Source organism: Eucyclogobius newberryi, unplaced genomic scaffold (assembly GCF_026437365.1).
Source record: "Eucyclogobius newberryi isolate DKJ021-1_F unplaced genomic scaffold, fEucNew1.0.hap1 SCAF_8, whole genome shotgun sequence".
NCBI classification, from domain to species: Eukaryota; Metazoa; Chordata; class Actinopteri; order Gobiiformes; family Gobiidae; genus Eucyclogobius; species Eucyclogobius newberryi.
Genome location: NW_027316500.1, coordinates 24,730,933 through 24,750,386, shown reverse-complemented (window position 1 = coordinate 24,750,386; position 19,454 = coordinate 24,730,933). Strand labels below are relative to the sequence as shown.

The following is a 19,454-nucleotide window of genomic DNA, read 5'->3' as shown; positions in this document are numbered from 1 at the left end:
TTCTTTAGTTATCACCTAGTTGTGGGTTCAACTACCACTCCAAAACCCTGTCTCTGCCATTATGAGTGTTTTTAGCATCTGCAGAGCCTCCAGAGTCAGTTTTAGAAGCAGCCTTTATCTGCTTTCTTTATCTGACTTTTCTCACCTCTGAGATAAAAACCATCTGCCATGTGCCTACAAATGATATTACGGTCATCAAAATTCATATCATCTAGCACTATTATACTGTTATTTTGATATACGATGTGGCACAGCCCTAGTGTATAATGCATATAACCAAATGCATTACATAAAGACATGTGAAATAAATGCATAAAACGCTAACAATAAACTGAATATACCAGATACTCAGAGCTAGGAAAAAATGCTTCTTTTTTTGTTGTTGTCATATGCATACAAAAGCAAGACATTTGAGGAAACAGCCCTTTTTCATGATTTTACATTAAGAGTGTGTATTAAAAGTGGCAGAACACAGACAAAGCTCACCTGAAGCACACACTCCAATCACATTCATGCATTTAGTAGCTTAAAACTACAATTCACCCAAAAACAGTATAAACAGTGAAACAGGTGGTCAAAAAGATGTCATATTATGCATAATCAGACATTGACCGAAAAATCAACGTTTGTATTTAATGAGTAAATAGATTTGATCTACTGTATAATATTTTATAATATCTGTATGCTTCCATGGGACAAAAATATTGTTCGGGATTAATATCGGGCTATTGGGGAGTCAAAGAAGTTATAGAAGGCTTTTCCACAAGTGCGATGCAGTTTTAAAGGAAGCACTGGGGTGAATCCAGGGGCCGGAGAGAGGAGCTATCATCAGGGCGGAGGTGTCGTGAAGGATCGCAGACCCGCTCTGCTGAGTCCGCTCTCCACTCATCCATCTCCATACGGCCTCTCTAAGGGATATTCATGTTGTTGGGCCAATCCACTCTGCTCACAAATAATACCACATCATCAGACCGCGATAAAGGAAATAGAGCCTGTCCTCACACACGAGGCGTATATATATGATGGTGGTGGTGGAATATGCAACCGGGATGAGTGGGAACTGGGTTTGAAAGCAAGTTTGTCTTTTTCTGTTCTCTTATTTGAAAGAAATGAACAGTTGATGAGCAAGACATTAGATAAGAAAGCTGTCGTTCCAAAATACTCAGAGTCAAATCTGTAATGAGAGGTTTTTTTTATTTTTTGTGGATGTGAGAAGTCTTAAAATTGTGGAAAGCTGAACTAATTTGTTTTTAAACTCTTTGCAGGGGTCCAAATGTATTCCTCACACGTTCCTCGCATCCTAATCATTAACAGTGATGAGTTTAAAAGGGCTTTTTTCAGTCTGTTGTATGTGTATGGACTTTTAAAAGCATGAAAGAAATACATGAATCACAACAAGATGACATACCAGTGGGGGGCAGGTGTTTTGGGAGCTAGGAAGATAAATATGGACTACTCAAAACTGCGTAAATGAACAAAAACAAAATACAACTCTATGAGGGATCATAATAACACAGATTAATGCTTAAATGTCAGTGTATTATAAAGGGCTTTTGACTGACCTGTACATTTGATTCTGTTTCACAAACAAAACATCTGAGGATTTAGCTAACGGTCGTATCAGCCATGATCAGTACTGTGGAAAACTAGTTTGACAAACAGCCAATTCCTCCTGGTTTGGATAGCTGTTTGTAGATTTAGAAGATTGCTGAATATCAGAGATGGCAATTACAGGCTGACCTGTTAAGAACTCATCTCAAGACAGCTTCTCAAGTCAACCCTGGCATAGCGTCTGGAAGAACGAGAGCATGATGTGGTTTCACTGGAAAACATTTTCACAGAGCTTAAGACCGCCCCTAAACTTCTGTCTTTTGTCAGTGCACCTCATTGAACTTGAGTGCTAGATCAGTCAGCACACTGGGGGGATTGTGTAAATCATCTCCCATAGTAATATTTCTTCATCCTTTTGGCACATGTCAGGAATTTGTTTTATTTCAAAGTTTTACAAAGACCAGCTCTGCGACGAGTCATCTGGTCCAAAGAAGGAGAGAGCACTGATTTGAGCTGAACAGAGGCCAGGGCCAGTTTTGAGTTCAGAATGATGTTTATCAGGGGACACATCACGCTGCTAAAGTCATTACTGAGTGAGTGAAAAGCAGCGCAGAGCACGTACATGTCCAATGCTCAACGTCAAAGCTCCTCTGTCTATCCTCACGGCCTTCAGATGTTTCCATACACCGCCCGGAGGATTATCGCCTGCTGGATGGGCCCTTTCAGCAGACGTATAGAGTGACATCAAACAGGCGTGAGGGATGAGCAGGACAAGTAAGGAACAAGCACAGAAACATATGCTCCATCGGATAAAGGAGCACTGTCCAGCAGGACATGTGATACAAATGTGCTGTGAGCTCTGTGATGGTAGAAGAGCATCAAATACACGAGCATTAAAACAGTGGATGCATGGGAATGTACACACATATGTGTATGAAGCAGGGAATGTACACACATATGTGTATGAAGCAGGGAATGTACACACATATGTGTATGAAGCAGGGAATGTACACACATATGTGTATGAGGCAGGGAATATACACATATATGTGTATGAGGCAGGGAATATACAGACATATGTGTATGTAGCAGGGAATATACACACATATGTGTATGAAGTAGGGAATATACACACATATGTGTATGTAGCAGGGAAGATACACACATGTGTATGAAGCAGGGAATATACACACATATGTGTATGAACCAGGGAATACACACATATGTGTATGTAGCAGGGAAGATACACACATATCTGTATGTAGCAGGGAAGATACATACATATGTGTATGAAGCAGGGAATATACACACATATGTGTATGTAGCAGGGAATATATATACATATTATGTGTATGTAGCAGGGAATATACACACATATGTGTATGTAGCAGGGAATATACATACACATACATACATATGTGTATGAATATATTAAATATGTATATTCACTGCTACATAGACATATGTAGCAGGGAAGATACACACATATGTGTATGTAGGTTACATACACACATATGTGTATGTAGCAGGGAAGATACACACATATCTGTATGTAGCAGGGAAGATACATACATATGTGTATGTAGCAGGGAATGTACACACATATGTGTATGAGGCAGGGAATATACACATATATGTGTATGAGGCAGGGAATATACAGACATATGTGTATGTAGCAGGGAATATACACACATATGTGTATGAAGTAGGGAATATACACACATATGTGTATGTAGCAGGGAAGATACACACATGTGTATGAAGCAGGGAATATACACACATATGTGTATGAACCAGGGAATACACACATATGTGTATGTAGCAGGGAATGTACACACATATGTGTATGAGGCAGGGAATATACACATATATGTGTATGAGGCAGGGAATATACAGACATATGTGTATGTAGCAGGGAATATACACACATATGTGTATGAAGTAGGGAATATACACACATATGTGTATGTAGCAGGGAAGATACACACATGTGTATGAAGCAGGGAATATACACACATATGTGTATGAACCAGGGAATACACACATATGTGTATGTAGCAGGGAAGATACACACATATCTGTATGTAGCAGGGAAGATACATACATATGTGTATGAAGCAGGGAATATACACACATATGTGTATGTAGCAGGGAATATATATACATATTATGTGTATGTAGCAGGGAATATACACACATATGTGTATGTAGCAGGGAATATACATACACATACATACATATGTGTATGAATATATTAAATATGTATATTCACTGCTACATAGACATATGTAGCAGGGAAGATACACACATATGTGTATGTAGGTTACATACACACATATGTGTATGTAGCAGGGAAGATACACACATATGTGTATGTAGCAGGGAAGATACATACATATGTGTATGAAGCAGGGAATAAACACACATATGTGTATGAAGCAGGGAATATACACACATATGTGTATGTAGCAGGGAAGATACACACATATCTGTATGTAGCAGGGAAGATACATACATATGTGTATGAAGCAGGGAATATACACACATCACAAATGTGTATGAAGCAGGGAAGATACACACATATGTGTATGTAGCAGGGAATATACACACATATGTGTATGAAGCAGGGAATATACACATATATATGTATGAAGCAGGGAATATACACACATCACACATGTGTATGAAGCAGGGAATATACACACATATGTGTATGAAGCAGGGAATATACACACATATGTGTATGAAGCAGGGAATATACACACATATGTGTATGAAGCAGGGAATATATATATATACATATTATGTGTATGTAGCAGGGAATATACACACATAAGTGTATGTAGCAGGGAAGATACACACATATGTGCATGAAGCAGGGAATATACACACATATGTGTATGTAGCAGGGAATATACACACATGTGTATGAAGCAGGGAATATACACACATATGTGTATGAAGCAGGGAATGTACACGCATATGTGTATGTAGCAGGGAATGTACACACATATGTGTATGAACAGGGAATATACATACACATACATACATATGCGTATGAATATATTAAATATGTATATTCACTGCTACATAGACATATGTAGCAGGGAAGATACACACATATGTGTATGTAAGTTACATACACACATATGTGTATGTAGCAGGGAATATGTCCGTGTAATCCCTCATTCGTCCAGGCGTGTTCCATAGTAGAAAAAGCTTCAGTTGTAGTCATCTGGACTCAGTTTGAAAAAAATAGACGTTTCTACTCTCATCCAAGAGTCATTGTCAATAAAAGAATTTAGATCGAGAACTCCGATATTAATACTGTTCTGTGGTAAGACCCGCCCATTGAAACAAACAACTCTTTCTACTTCAGGAAGGTTCCTCCCAATGGGCGGGTCTTACCACAGAACAGTATTAATATCGGAGTTCTCAATCTAAATTCTTTTATTGACAATGACTCTTGGATGAGAGTCGAAACGTCTATTTTTTTCAAACTGAGTCCAAATGACTACAACTGAAGCTTTTTCTACTATGTAGCAGGGAAGATACACACATATGTGTATGAAGCAGGGAATGTACACACATATGTGTATGTAGCAGGGAATGTACACACATATGTGTATGTAGCAGGGAATGTACACACATATGTGTATGAAGCAGGGAATATACACACATATGTGTATGAGGCAGGGAATATACACACATATGTGTATGAAGCAAGGAATATACACACATATGTGTATGAAGCAGGGAATATACACACATATGTGTATGAAGCAGGGAATATACACACATATGTGTATGAAGCAGGGAATGTACACGCATATGTGTATGTAGCAGGGAATGTACACACATATGTGTATGAAGCAGGGAATATACATACATATGTGTATGTAGGGAGGTGAGAGTCAGAGTCTCATATTGTAGTGAACTTCTTGACCAAAACAGAAGTTTTAGTTTTGTGCTGTGTGACCATGGGACACTTTATACAGTGATGATGACACAGTTGCTATTAGCCTGTACATTAAACAGTATGGGGGATATATGAGAACTTTGTGGAGGCTGTCACACTCACTCTGAGGTTAATAGGAGCGTAGTGTGATGAACATGAAGTCATCAGTTACAGCTTCATAATGACAGAGCTAAGTTTGAGCCCACAGTCCTGTAGAGGTCCATTACTCATGCTGGTGCAGATGTCTGCTGCAGGAGGGTGTGAGGGAGCGAAGGAGGCAGCAGGTGGAGCTGTCTGTGAGACCAGCTGAGCTCTAAAAGCCAGTGCTTAGCACCCACAGCTCTGTCATCTGGCCTCTCCTGTCTCCAGCAGCCTCTCGACAGCCCATTCCTCATCATTTACCCTTTTTTGGCAGAGCCCAGAGCCCTTCTAATGGGCTGCTCTGAACCCTTCCAGATGTTTGTTTATTTGTTGTGCAGCGACTGTAAAACAGTTTACTCTTACTTTGGATGTGTTCCCACTGCTCCATTTTGGCTGCAGCGCTGAGTCGCAATGCGGATCAGCCGACAAGTAATGAAAGTAAACTGGCAAACAAATGTGCGGCGCCCCCTGGGTGTCATCAGGAAGGAGCGCTTTTTTCTGGGCTTTGAAACCTGCCTTCCTCTGGGAGTCTACTAACAGTTGTGCACATTTAAGTTACATACGTACATTCAAAGTAGCTGGAAGCAGGCCCAGAAATACAAGATGAAAAGCCCTGGGCTGGTACTGTAGGCACGTCTCCGGCACACTGCAGGAGAGTACAAAAACATCTCTTTCATTTAGCGCTGTCAGCACTGAGGGATGGCCCGCTCACTGCATCTGTGGATGGACTCTTTACTCTTATACACACGGAATCAACTTTTCATTAACATCCTCTGCATGCACCAGAACATATCAATCATAGCTGCACGTGCAAAGGTATAATTAGATCTATAAGAAGTCGCTCTTCAGAGGCATCAGTAGAACAGTGACAGTGGTAATAAATAACCCAGTGTTGTGCTCAGCAGTGAGAAAGGGCTGAAGTGAGAGTGTGGAGGGTAAAATGTGTGCTGAAGGCCAGTGTTCATAAAGACACTACTGTAGGTGGAGTACACGTCCCACATGCAGAGGTGACAGTCTGATGCTCCCCAGGCCTTTGCACAGTCCACTAGTGTCAGACCACTCCACTACAGTTCTCTTACAAACGTCCCTTTACCTCCGCCTCCTGTTATCTTGCTCCTTTCTTTTCTTAACTTGTGTCTATCTGTGGTCCATCAGAGTTGAATGGGTGTACTTTATTGTCTGTCTCTGATAGGTGCTTGTCCTACAGTGGTGTCCTTGGCCGCAGTTCTCTGTCTGGACAGTGACCTGACAGGGCAGGCCCTCCCCTGGAAGCTTCTGGTGGCTGTAATTACCTCTGACATGGCGGGTTTAGGGCGACTGCACAGGTGACACAGGAGGAGACGTGTGTGCTGTAAGAGTGATACAGGGAGGCGCTTCTTGGAGAAGAGACCAATGTTTCAAATAAGTTTTCATGTTTACAGATTGCAATATAATTTCAGTTGAGCAATCAAAATAGCAGGGTTAGGGTATTTTACTGTTTTACTATTATAAAGAGCAGAAAATTTATATCTTAAAGACATTTATGCTAAATTGACATCCATCATGAGCTTTTAACCATATTATGTATGGATCTCAACAATGTCACCACTTAGCTGTGACATTTTTCTATTCATATAGGTCATTCAAAGGTTTTCTAAATTAAAAAAAGAAATAGTTTGAACGCTTGGTTTGGGCTAATCAGCTATGTTAAGTAATATTTATGTTTTTTGGCCTAAAAACAACTTTGTTATCAACATGAATTATCACTCACACCTCAATCGAGTCATTAAACTCTTAATATTAGAATTTTTAAAAGTCTATAGGGAAAATTAATGGAAAATGTACTCTTGGAACAACAGTGGGTTTTGGAGTGAGTGGGCCTGTTGAGCTCCATTGATTCTCACAGAGACCTGGTTAACAGCAGAAATGCCAGACTCTATTGTAGGTTTTGGACAATTTTCATCTGCTGCGGGCGGACAGAACGAGAGAATGCGGGAAGAAAAGAGGTGGAGGTCTGGCGGTGTATGTGAACACGAGCTGGTCCAAACCTGAACACTGCACAGTGAGGGAGCAGCTATGTAACAGGGATATTGAACTATTGGCTATTGGCATGAGGCCATATTATCTGCCCCGGGAGTTCTCACTTGTGATTTTGATCGCAGTCTATGTGGCCCCGTCTGCCAATGCTGAAAATGCTTGTGAAGCACTGCTCTCCTGCACTTGTAGGCTGCAAACACAGCATCCACAGGCTCTCTTCCTCATCTCTGGTGACTTTAACCACGCTTCTCCCTCTTCTGTTCTACCAACATACACCCAGTATGTTACCTGCCCCTCCAGAGAGAATAGAACATTGGACTTGTTTTTTGCCAACACCAAGGAGGCTTATTCCTCTTCCCCCCTCCCTCCCCTGGGCAGCTCGGACCACAACCATGTACATCTGAGGCCTGTGTATGAACCCATCGTGCGCAGGCAGCCTGTGGTGTCCCGTGAGGTGAGGATGTGGTCTGCTGAGAGCGAGGAGGCTCTGAGGGACTGCTTCAGCACCACTGTCTGGACTGAGCTTTATGACCCACATGGGGAGGACATCAACACCATCACAGAGTGCATCACGGACTACATCAACTTCTGTTTTGAGAACATTGTTCCCTCCCGGACGGTGCGGTGTTTTCCAAACAACAAGCCATGGATTAACCGTGAACTGAAGGCTCTGCTGAAGGAGAAGAAGAGAGCCTTCAGGTCAGGGAACAAGGAGGAGCTGAGGACTGTGCAGAAGGAGCTGAGGAGGAAGATCAGGCAGGCTGAGGCCGGCTACAGGAGGAGGATGGAGGAGCAGCTGCAGCAGAAGAACATTCAGGGAGTGTGGAGGAGCCTGAAAACCATCTCGGGCTTCAAAATCCCCCCTGCCCAGACAGAGGGGGATCTACAGTGGGTGAATGATTTAAAAGCTCACTTCTTGAGGTTTGATCGGTCACCCGCCCCTCCCCCTGCACAGCTGCATGCTCCCTCTTCCACAGCTGGACAATGCCCTGCATCTGTTCCTCTTCGCTTATCTGCCCCGGACCATCAGCTCCCCACTTCGCCTGGACTCACCCATCCCCCCAGCACACGGTCCCCCTGCCAACCACTGACTGTCACAGCAGCACAGGTGAGGAGTGAGCTGAAGAGGATTAAAGTGAGGAAGGCAGCAGGACCTGATGGCATCAGCCCCAGGCTCCTTAAGTCCTGCGCAGATGAACTGTGTGGAGTTATGGAGCATGTCTTCAACATGAGCCTGAAGCTGAGGGTGGTACCACAGGTCTGGAAGACCTCCTGTCTGGTACCTGTGCCTAAGACACCGCGCCCCAAAGACCTCAACAGCTTTAGGCCAGTGGCTCTCAAGTCCCACCTGATGAAGACACTGGAGCCGCTAGTCCTGGACCACCTCCGCTCCACCGTGAGCTCAGCCATGGACCCGCTGCAGTTTGCATATCGGTCTGGCATCGGAGTGGAGGACGCCGTCATCTCCCTGCTGCACCGCTCTCTCTCTCACCTGGAAAAGCCTGGCAGCTCTGTGAGGATTCTGTTCTTCGATCTTTCCAGCGCCTTCAACACCATCCAGCCGCTGCTCCTGAGGGACAAGCTGGAGACGGCTGGTGTGGAGTATGACCTGGCAGAGTGGATCCTGGACTACCTCACAGACCGACCCCAGTTTGTGAGAGCCCGGAACTGTGTGTCTGACACTCGGACCTGCAGTGTGGGGGCGCCCCAGGGCACTGTCCTCGCGCCCTTTCTCTTCACCCTTTACACTGCAGACTTCAGACATGACACGGACAGCTGTGTCCTGCAGAAGTTTTCTGACGACTCTGCCATCATCGGACTCATCAGGGACGACGATGACGGGGAGTACAGAGGACTGGCGCAGGACTTTGTGGACTGGTGTCAGCGGAACCACCTCCTCATCAACGCGGGGAAGACCAAGGAGATGGTGGTGGATTTCCGCAGACGCCACCCCACTGCCCCCTCACCAGTGAACATCCAGGGACGGGACATTGAGAGAGTGGACTCATACAAGTACCTGGGTGTTCATCTGAACCACAAACTGGACTGGACTCATAACACAGACGCACTGTACAGGAAGAGCCAGAGTCGGCTCTACCTCCTGAGGAGACTCAGGTCTTTTGGAGTGACAGGGCCACTCCTGAAGACCTTCTACGACTCTGTGGTGGCATCAGCCCTCCTGTATGGTGTGGCCTGCTGGAGCAGCAGCATCACAGAGAGGGAGAGGAAGAGGCTGGACAGAGTCATCAAGAAGTCCAGCTCCGTCCTGGGCTGTGCTCTGGACTCGGTGCAGGAGGTGGGGGACAGGAGGGTCCTGGCTAGATTCACATCTATGCTGGACCATGAGTGTCACCCCCTGCAGGACACTCTCTCCGCTCTGGAGAGCAGCTTCAGTGAGAGACTGATCCACCCTCGATGTGTGAAGGAAAGGTTCCGTAGGTCTTTCCTTCCTGCTGCTGTCAGACTTTATAACAAAAACTGTTAGTACTGAACACTCGCAATACTGACCTAACCTAATACTGATGTGCAATTCTGTCATATGTGCAATTGCTGTTGGAATTCATGTGCAATTCATGTGCAATTACTGTGAAATTCATGTGCAATCTATGTGCTGTCGTGACACATATTCATGTGCAATTACTGTCGTGATCACATGCAATGGTATTTATGTATTTATTTATTTGTCTATGAGAGTTTTTATTTATTTATAGGAGATCTTCTACTGAAAGTGTTTTTCAGACTTCCTATAAGTGATCTGTTCTTCTGTATCTACCTCTGTATCTACCTGCGTTGCACCAATGAAATTTCCCCATGTGGGACAATAAAGGAATATCTTATCTTATCTTATTCATGAATGTCCTGCATTTGAGGCTTGAGTGGTCAGAAAATGTCTGTGTTCACCTGCACACTGTCCATACACAACACTTTCTTGCATTTTTTTGAAACATTTTTTGTCTCATACAGGGCTTAGCAGAGAATCAGTTCTGGAAATACCTGTTTCTATAATTAAGTTTTGGAGCCATAGTTTTGAATTAAAAAAGTGTAAAAATCTGCATATATGATATTTTAGGTGAAGTCTCTCAGTCAGACATTTGGCTACAATATACAGTCAACGATCCCAAACATTTAAGCCAGAAATGCAAGATCTGGAACTCTGAAAAACACACAGAACAGTAGTGATTGTATAAGGAGTCTTAGCTTTCTTTCCCTCACTGTTGACACCAAACGCAGAGTAAATTGCCTATAGTTCACCATGAAAAAGCTGCTCCATTGAACAATAACACGCCGTGTACCATATTGTTCCACTGCACTTGTTCATATCCTAAATTCCACCCAGAAGCACTTTGTTTGGAATCAGCGTGAGAAAAATGTTCTTTGTTTTAGCTGCGCTCTTGCCACCATCTTTATTCTCCCCCTCAGTGGATCACAAGTGTAGATTTGAAGAACATAAAACACTGGGTTTCAGGACATGGAGAGGAGTGGAAGGGCGAAGATGAGAGCTCTGTTATCTCAGGCTCCAGCTCTGCATCATAAAAATAACAAATGGGGAAAGAGGCGGACGCACACATCTCCAACAGGGGGCGAGGGTGTTTCATGTGTCTCCCCTCACCCTTAAATGCACCCAGTTTGACAAAGTATGCTCTTCCTGTCCACGTGTCCGTTCTCACACATCCTTTGATATTATGCTCGCGGCTCGCTCGGGCCTTGTATTGTTGTGCGCAAATAGAAAACAACTCATAGTAACTTGCACCGGTGGTTTTTGGCAGTGGCCCAGTAACATAAACATACTATTGTATGCTGATGTTGTGTCCTTGGGCAAGATCATCCTGAACTTGTACAGTGACAGTTGGCAGCAGTTTAGAGTAACAGTAAAAGGCAGTTATGTCCTTGGTCAAGCAGCAGCAGCAATGTGACAACTAAAAAAAAAAAAAAAACTATAACACCTAAACGACAGTATCTACTACAACAACTACAAGAACTATAACAACTGCAACAACTACTACTACTACTACTACTACTACTACTAACTACTACTACTACTACTACTACTACTACTACTACTACTACTACTACTACTACTACTACTACTACTACTACTACTACTACTACTACTACTACTACTACTACAATGGCAACTGCTACAACTAGAACAACAACAAGAACAACAAACTACTACTACTACTACTACTACAACTTCAACAAGAACTATTACAACAACTACAACTACTATTACAACTACAGCAACTACTACAACAACTAGAACAACTACAACAACAACAACAACAACAACAACAACAACAACAACTACTACTGTTTTTATAATAACACAATGATACTCAGAATAATAAATAAAATAATACAAATAGTAATCATAATCTCAGCACAGGTTCATATAGTGCCTCCAGCAGAGGTCTGTGTTCCATGTGTTAGCATCAGCAGAGACAGGAGCAAAGATGGATGTGTCTGGAACAGTTGTTATGAAGGAAACAACACAAAGAGGAGCTTATTGAGGAAAGCCCGACTTAACCTTTCACTGTTTTTAGTCAGTAAATTATAACAGCGGCAACAGGGTCATCGTCCCGGTCATTTAGCAGCACTGACAACTCTAATCACCTGACACAAGCAAACAGAAAAAACATTACTACACAAATACACACTGAAATGTTTATAATGTCCCAAAGGTGTATTCTCAATGATGTCCTAAGGTTCTATCCACACTAACCAATCCCATATTTTTTATGTGCTTCACCTTCCCTAATAACACACCAGTTTAACAGCCGGTCAAATCAATGTCTTTTCTGTTGATCAAATGTGAGTCAGAAGGCTTCTGAATCCATAAGTTCCTCACCTGTATGGTTCTTGGCATCCCTGGATCCCCGAGGCAGAGGCGTGTACGGCAGAGGGTTCCTGTCCTGGATGGCTTCACTCGGCAGCTGCCAGACAGGAACAAAAGACATTCAGAGCAATGATCTCATTTTATGTGCCCACATTTGCTTAACATGGTCATTTATAATCACACAAAAGTTTTTGGGTAAAAATACATAAATAAAGCCAAAATGAGACTATAATAATCAAATATAAGGTAATACACACAATTTCAATGTACTGCATATAATGGTTTTCTATTGGAAACATAACCACGATTCACAACAGTATTACACTTTTTGACACAATATTACTGAATTGTTACTAATGCAAGAAATCAATCAATCAATCAATCAATCAATCAATCAATCAACATCTTCGTTTATCATAAATCTGTTTGCAGCTCTCTGGCCATGGCAACAATTATACACATTTACATAAACATGAATAAAAATCATACGTATAGCCACATACAAGATTAACCCGGAACACAAGAGCCAGATTTGTTAAATTAACTTTAAATGCAGCACTTAATAATATGTATGATTTATTATACTAGTAGTTAGAAAAAATATTCACAGCACTCTTCCCTTGATAATGGTGCCATTTGTCATGTGTATCTGCCACTACAGAAAACGACAGTTGTATATTGTGGTGATTTGACACCACATTAATTTAATTTTCAATATGCCAGTAATGACCTTTTCATGAAACTATAGTCATATATTACCATGTAGTCTTATAACATATGATATATACAGTAGATAGAGTGGTGTCAAAAACTTTTCAGGAAAGGTTCAAATATGTCCTAAGTGTATTTTTTCTCAGTATCAGTACATTTGCATGAGTATCTAGTTTTGATGCTAGTTTTAGTATTGACTGGTTCCTGAGTATTGATTTTGTGACAACCCCATGTGACGGATATTACCAACTACAGCCCAAAACAACCAAACTTAAGAGGCATTTTCTGGTCTGGATAGCTATTCCCAAACTTCCCTGACTCCTGTGAACTCTGTTTTTGGTTCACCAGTTTTAGGGAATCGTTTGTGGGTGGCAGGTGAGGATTTATCACTCCTCACATGGTTTGGACCTCCAGCTCGGCTTTGATGCTCTGGCTCAACGGCACGGTGGCACAGCAGAGGTCCTAACCCCCACCCGGCCGTGACCCTCCGCACTGGTCAACCAAAGGCTAGCCGTCACTCACACACAATGTAGAACCTCGCCGTGGGGTCAACATGCCAAATAAATGCCATCTACAATTTAGAGCTCTGATAAACAGCTGAGTGGTGACAAATGCGAGCCGGAGCAGACATTCCCAAACAGGTCAAGAGTTTGTTGCATTGTTGTTCCTGTGCTCGCGCTCTCAAGGTCCAAAACATCCTCTTCCTTCTGCGAGCCTTTTAGCGGCTGGACCAGGCACTTTATCATGACACAGCCCTATCTGATGCCTTTGCACAAATACTTTCCTTTTCCTCCTGGAAGGAATCCACCGGGCCTTTAATCATCGCCGGGGACGCCAATGACAAATATATATTAGCTGTGGTCACAAGCTGCATTTTTCCTGCTTTTATTGTTGTTCCTCTACATGGCCATGCATAACCTTGAGAAATGGCGAGGCCTGCGCTGTTAAATGGAACCATATTCTTCATGGGCAAAGAGAGTGCTGTGAATTGAAAACGATCACATAATGTGCTCCCTGATAGCATCTCTGAAAGGCATTAAGGCTGGACAGCATGTGTCTCATATTACACTGGGAGAAAAATGGCTAAATAAGCGCGTTGTGAGAGCTTACTGCGCTCGCCTCTGGACCATGCGTTTGGTGAAGAAATATTCAGGAACAGAAATGTTGTTTGAGAAGAAGGTAGTTTTTCACCTGCTCAAAAGTGTTCAGGACAAACGGACGCAGATGCAAATGTGTACACGCTGTATGGCTTCAGAATAAGAATATTAAAGGGGAAATATTATACCTGTGTACTTACTCAAAGTTGAAGTTTTATTGATTCCTGCATGTTTGACTAATCCTTTGTCCTGCATTTGAGGGTTGAGTGCTCAGAAAATCCCTGTTTTCGCTTACCCCCTATTCCCACCCACACCCCTCTTCTTACTTATATAGGGTTAGAAAAATGCCCTGTAGCCATTTAAAAAAATCTGCTGCTTACAATGACAAAATGTCACTCTGAAGAGGTGGGGCTTATCAGGTCTGCATTTTTGAACAGGAAGTCAATTGACCCTTTTCTACTTGGGAGCCGTTTTAGATCAATATTGTGGTTTACAATGAACACAATGTAATAACGTATGTATGTCACAGTTTTATACTAAATGCCAGTAAAAAAAAAATTGAAGTCTAATGAAACATGAATGAAACTGACTTTCAGGTACAAGGAGTAACAAAGGAGGAGAAAATACTCTTCTGTTACAATTCATAGATTAGTTTTTTTAATTCTCTGTAAATTATCTGTAAATTATCTGTAAAATATCTGTAAATTATCTGTAAATTATCTGTAAAATATCTGTAAATTATCTGTAAATTATCTGTAAATTCTCTGAAAATACTGAAAATACTGAAAATCCCAGCAGTATTCAATAATGGGTCAAATTTCAGATAACATTTTTTCCAAAGGCGACAACAATAACCATATACTCTAACTTTAATTGAAAAGAGTAACCACAACCGCCTTTATTCATTTCTTTCCAGCGTTCCTGGCTTAGCGTTGCACCACTGGACCAGGACTGCAGTTGATCTATTGTGCCAATAGTCTGTCAATGGAAGAACACATCTGACTGGGCCTTAATGACAGGAAGTGTGAGCCCGGCCTGCTTACCTCCTCTCTCCGCCTGCTTGAACGATCACAGCCTCTTTTTTTTACTCTACAAAACCAAACCCCGCAGCTTGACAACAATTAATCTTCCCTGTTGCCCCGTTAAGAACAGCACCACCCACAGACAGGAGGAGAAGAGGGGAGAAGTAACGCAGGGGAGAGCTGGGGACAGGTCCGCCCTAATAGTCAAGGAACGCAATGGGATGCCAGTCAAATGTGTCCCCCAGAAGAATCCCTGTACCTCCCAGTTAGTTGTCCTGCACACTTGAGCTCCTCGGTGTCAAAGCAGATGATCAAAAGGAGACGTCTATTCAACATTTGTGCGGTCACTTCCAGAGGAGGAGCGCCAGAACACACGGCATCTATCAGACGGCTCGTCCAAAGCCAGGAGCCAGAAGAACTACCCGCACACGGTGGAAAGGCACGGGCAGGACACTTACGTGATTTATGATGTAGTGTGCTGGGAAATTGGCAAATTCGACTGTGTCTACGTTTGTATGGGTTCTATACCAAACAATACATCATGTGGATTTAAAGAAGACTATAAACAGTACATCTGGTACAACTCTATAATAACTGAACAAAGACCTTATCCATAATGAACAAATACTTTATTATGATTCAGTCTTAGTGACGACTTAATCAAGGGGTTAGGAGTATTTATTAAGTACTTACCAAGACTAAATCCTAATTAAATAAACTATTTGTTCATTATGAATTGAGTCTTTGTTCATGTTTAATTGAGGCTATTAAAAGTGTTATCATGAATCCTATTGCAACTCTTCAAATAATGTAATAATTTATACAGTTAAATATTGGATCAGAGAACACATTAAAAGGAAATTACTTACTATTATTTTTTTAACAATTGTATTTTTACTACACAATCAAAAAATGTTCTTATTTTGAATAGAAATATATCCAGAGGGTAAAGCAAACTGTAACATTTATGGGAGTTTTGTGTCAATATAAATGACTGTATCGAGTGATAATACGGCCGTACAAAGATAAACACATAAATAATAGCAGAGTATGTGAAAATGCAGCGTGGTATTGTTGTGCCTATTTAATCTCACTGAGCTTTAATCGAGTTGAATGCAAAATAAAAACATAAAATAATAAAAATACGTATGTCACTCAAAAGCTGGTTCATGTGGATTCGATTTTTTTTTTTTATACATTTTTTTATAATTATACTAGTCCACAAATTTTAAATCTACCATACAATTCCACATGCACAACAAAACTAAATTTAACTCGAAATCTGAGCCGATCATTTTCAAAATCCCTCTATAGCACCACTACTTTCACATAGTTCTACATTCCCTCCCAACACAATCTGAACAAACCGTCTGCGTGACAGTTCCTACACTGTCCAGGGGGAGGTGCTGCTGTGTCATCTATCTGCCATCCTCCCTTTGGCCCTCCTTTCCCTCTCTTTCTTTCTCTCTCGTCTGTCCACATTAGTCTGAGCAGTGTTTTAATTTGCCTGGCCCGGGGCATATGTTGAGCTCTGCCATCATCATGTCCGTGTGTGCGTCGTGAGCTATGGACACAGTTTATGATAATTCCACACACATCTTTACAGGAAATACCGCACTAACAACAACAACAACAACAACAACAACAACAAAAGTGGTTAGAGAAATGAGTAAGAAAAGCCAGAGTTGTGGGTGTGGGCATGCGGGGAGACGAAGAAGGAGAAGATGAAGAAGCTCTGTTGGATGTCATGATGAAAGATGATCCCCCGACTGGATAATACATCACCCCACTGCTGTCTGTCCGCGCTGTTTTGCGAATAAAGGCTGATAGACCCACAGGCAATGATGATTATGACTTCCAACCACCAGAGAGAGAGAGAGGAGAGAAGAGAGAGAAGGGACAGGGAAAGAGTGAGAGAGAGTACACCACCACCACAGCAGAAGAGTGGAAGAGAGAACCAGGCATAGTGCTGTTGACATAATCTGGTAAACTTCAGAAAAGTTTCTCCCAAAGTACTCCAGGTGCATTTAATATGATGTAGATATTCATTATTTGAAACTACCGAGCGTTCTATTGATCCTCTGCAGTTAAAGGAGGGAGTTAAACAAGGTGGGATTGTTTGTGTGAACGTGGAGGTCATATGAGGAAGTGAATTCAAACTGTTGTTATATTTGTTTTACTTTATTGAATCAACTGCAGCAAAGGGAAAAATCGTTCAGCTCTCTGCAAACAGCTTCACTATTACAGAAAGAATGTGTTCACTGCTTTCACTGTTTGTATTTTCTGATAATGTTGGTTTACTATATTTTAATTTGGATTTGTCACAATAGAAAACCCAAGCCCTTGTGACCTGTTAGGAAAAAAACTACTTATTTACTGCCATTTTACCTTACTTTGTCACTTTTGTTTTGCTTAAATCTGTTAATCCACTTTTTGTCCGAAAATACTCAAGTAAAAATAACTCCCAAGAATTTTAAATTATATGAAAAAGCAAAATCACAGCGGTATTACAGTCTTGAACAAGTCAAAGATTGTTGTTTTTCCTCTTCAGAAGCGGTGAAATGTGTGATTTGTAAAGTTCCTTCATACTTTTCTATGAGGTTTTTGATGGAGGTGTATCTTACAGAAACGAAGCCCTATTTGATCTGCCCTCCATTACAAACCAATATACACATGCACTAACTTTCACACACCCCTGTGTCCCCGACACACCTACAACCTGTGTGAATTATGCCCCCAGGAGCCTCCTAAATACAGAGGCCTGTTTAAAAGGTAGATGGAGTCTACCTTTAGTAGACAGAACAGCCCAGATGAGAGAGAACGGAGGACATGCAGCAAACTGTCGGAGTCTGGACTCAAACCCCAAGCACTGCGGCCGGCTGCACATTCAGCCTGGCATGTGTGCCGCCCCAACTAACCTTTAGGCTAAGGTTTGAAGTATGTAAATGTCACTAATACAGTAGAAATTATGGCCCAATTACAGTAAATGTGAGGAACTGGAGTAAAACTCCCTAACAGATTACAAGGGCTAGAGGAGTTGAAAATGTGCTAAACTCCTGTGAGTCTCTTGTATTTTGTAGTGAAAGTGTCCAAAGGTCTTACACAGCTGGTTCCTGCCTCACCTCGCCGCCTCCTTAAGACTGACCATACAATCTAATACAATCTAATGAGAGCGCGGCAGTGGACACAGCAGCGGCTTATCTCCTCTACATCTGCACAAGCAGACAAAGTGCTAAAAGGAAATAAATGTGTCCTGACAGCCACATCAAAGAGCTGAGCCAGAGGCCTGTGCTACTGAGGGCACAGGAATGTTGTTTCTAAGCGCTGGGTTAGCCGGACCATCGGGCGCACTGAGGGCCTGTCCCCCTCAGAGAGCAGAGGAGAGCAGGAGGAGGGGCTGGCACAGAGGAGGAGGCTTTGTAGCTTAAAGCAATTGTTAGAAGAAACAAGGCTTCTGTTTTGTTTTCTCTTGACACCATTTCTGCTTTTTGTGCGCACAAAAGACATGTATAAAAATGTCTTTTGATATGTTTTCTCTTTGGGTCTGTATCAAACTATTCTTTGTGTCTGTGCTAGGAACTTTTTCTGCTCTTGTCTTTACAAACTGCTGCCTCTTTGTGATCACGCGGCAGATCAGAGGAGACACAACTTGTGAACTTATTTGAGTCAACATTTAATGCCGGCGTGACACGTTTAGTTCTTCACTGATGGAATATTTTATCAGAGGTGTCTAACACTTGTGAAGTTCAGGGTTACAAACAATACAACACTTTAAGAGAAAACAAAAGTAAGCATAGCTTGCAGCGACTTACAGCATGTTAGGGCAGTGATGAAATGGTTTAAAACACTCCCTGAACTCAGATAAATATTGAATATGTGCATTTGACTCTTGTGCATTTTTAAACAAAGTTATCAAACACAAAATACAAGAAGACAAGTGAACAGTGTGCTAACATACTGTGCTCGGTGCATCAGTACCAGGAGACGCTCTTCTGTTCTTTACACTCTGACCCTGATAATGGCGCTCTGAGGGCGCACGAAGCATTAGTGTTTAAACAATAGTTGTGCGTAGGAAACACATTAATACTGTTTTCTTTAGTAATGGTGGAGCAGTGGAAGTA

At 42.0% G+C, this 19,454-nt stretch overlaps 1 protein-coding gene across 1 annotated transcript in view; it reads right to left on the bottom strand.

The window, feature by feature from the left end:
* The window catches only part of lrmda (leucine rich melanocyte differentiation associated), a 248,587-nt gene that overhangs the window by 23,231 nt on the left and 205,902 nt on the right, over positions 1-19,454 (bottom strand). Inside the window, exon 6 of the mRNA XM_072437196.1 lies at positions 12,516-12,600. Coding sequence (XP_072293297.1) covers positions 12,516-12,600 — 85 coding nt within the window. The remainder of the gene's footprint in view (positions 1-12,515; positions 12,601-19,454) is intronic.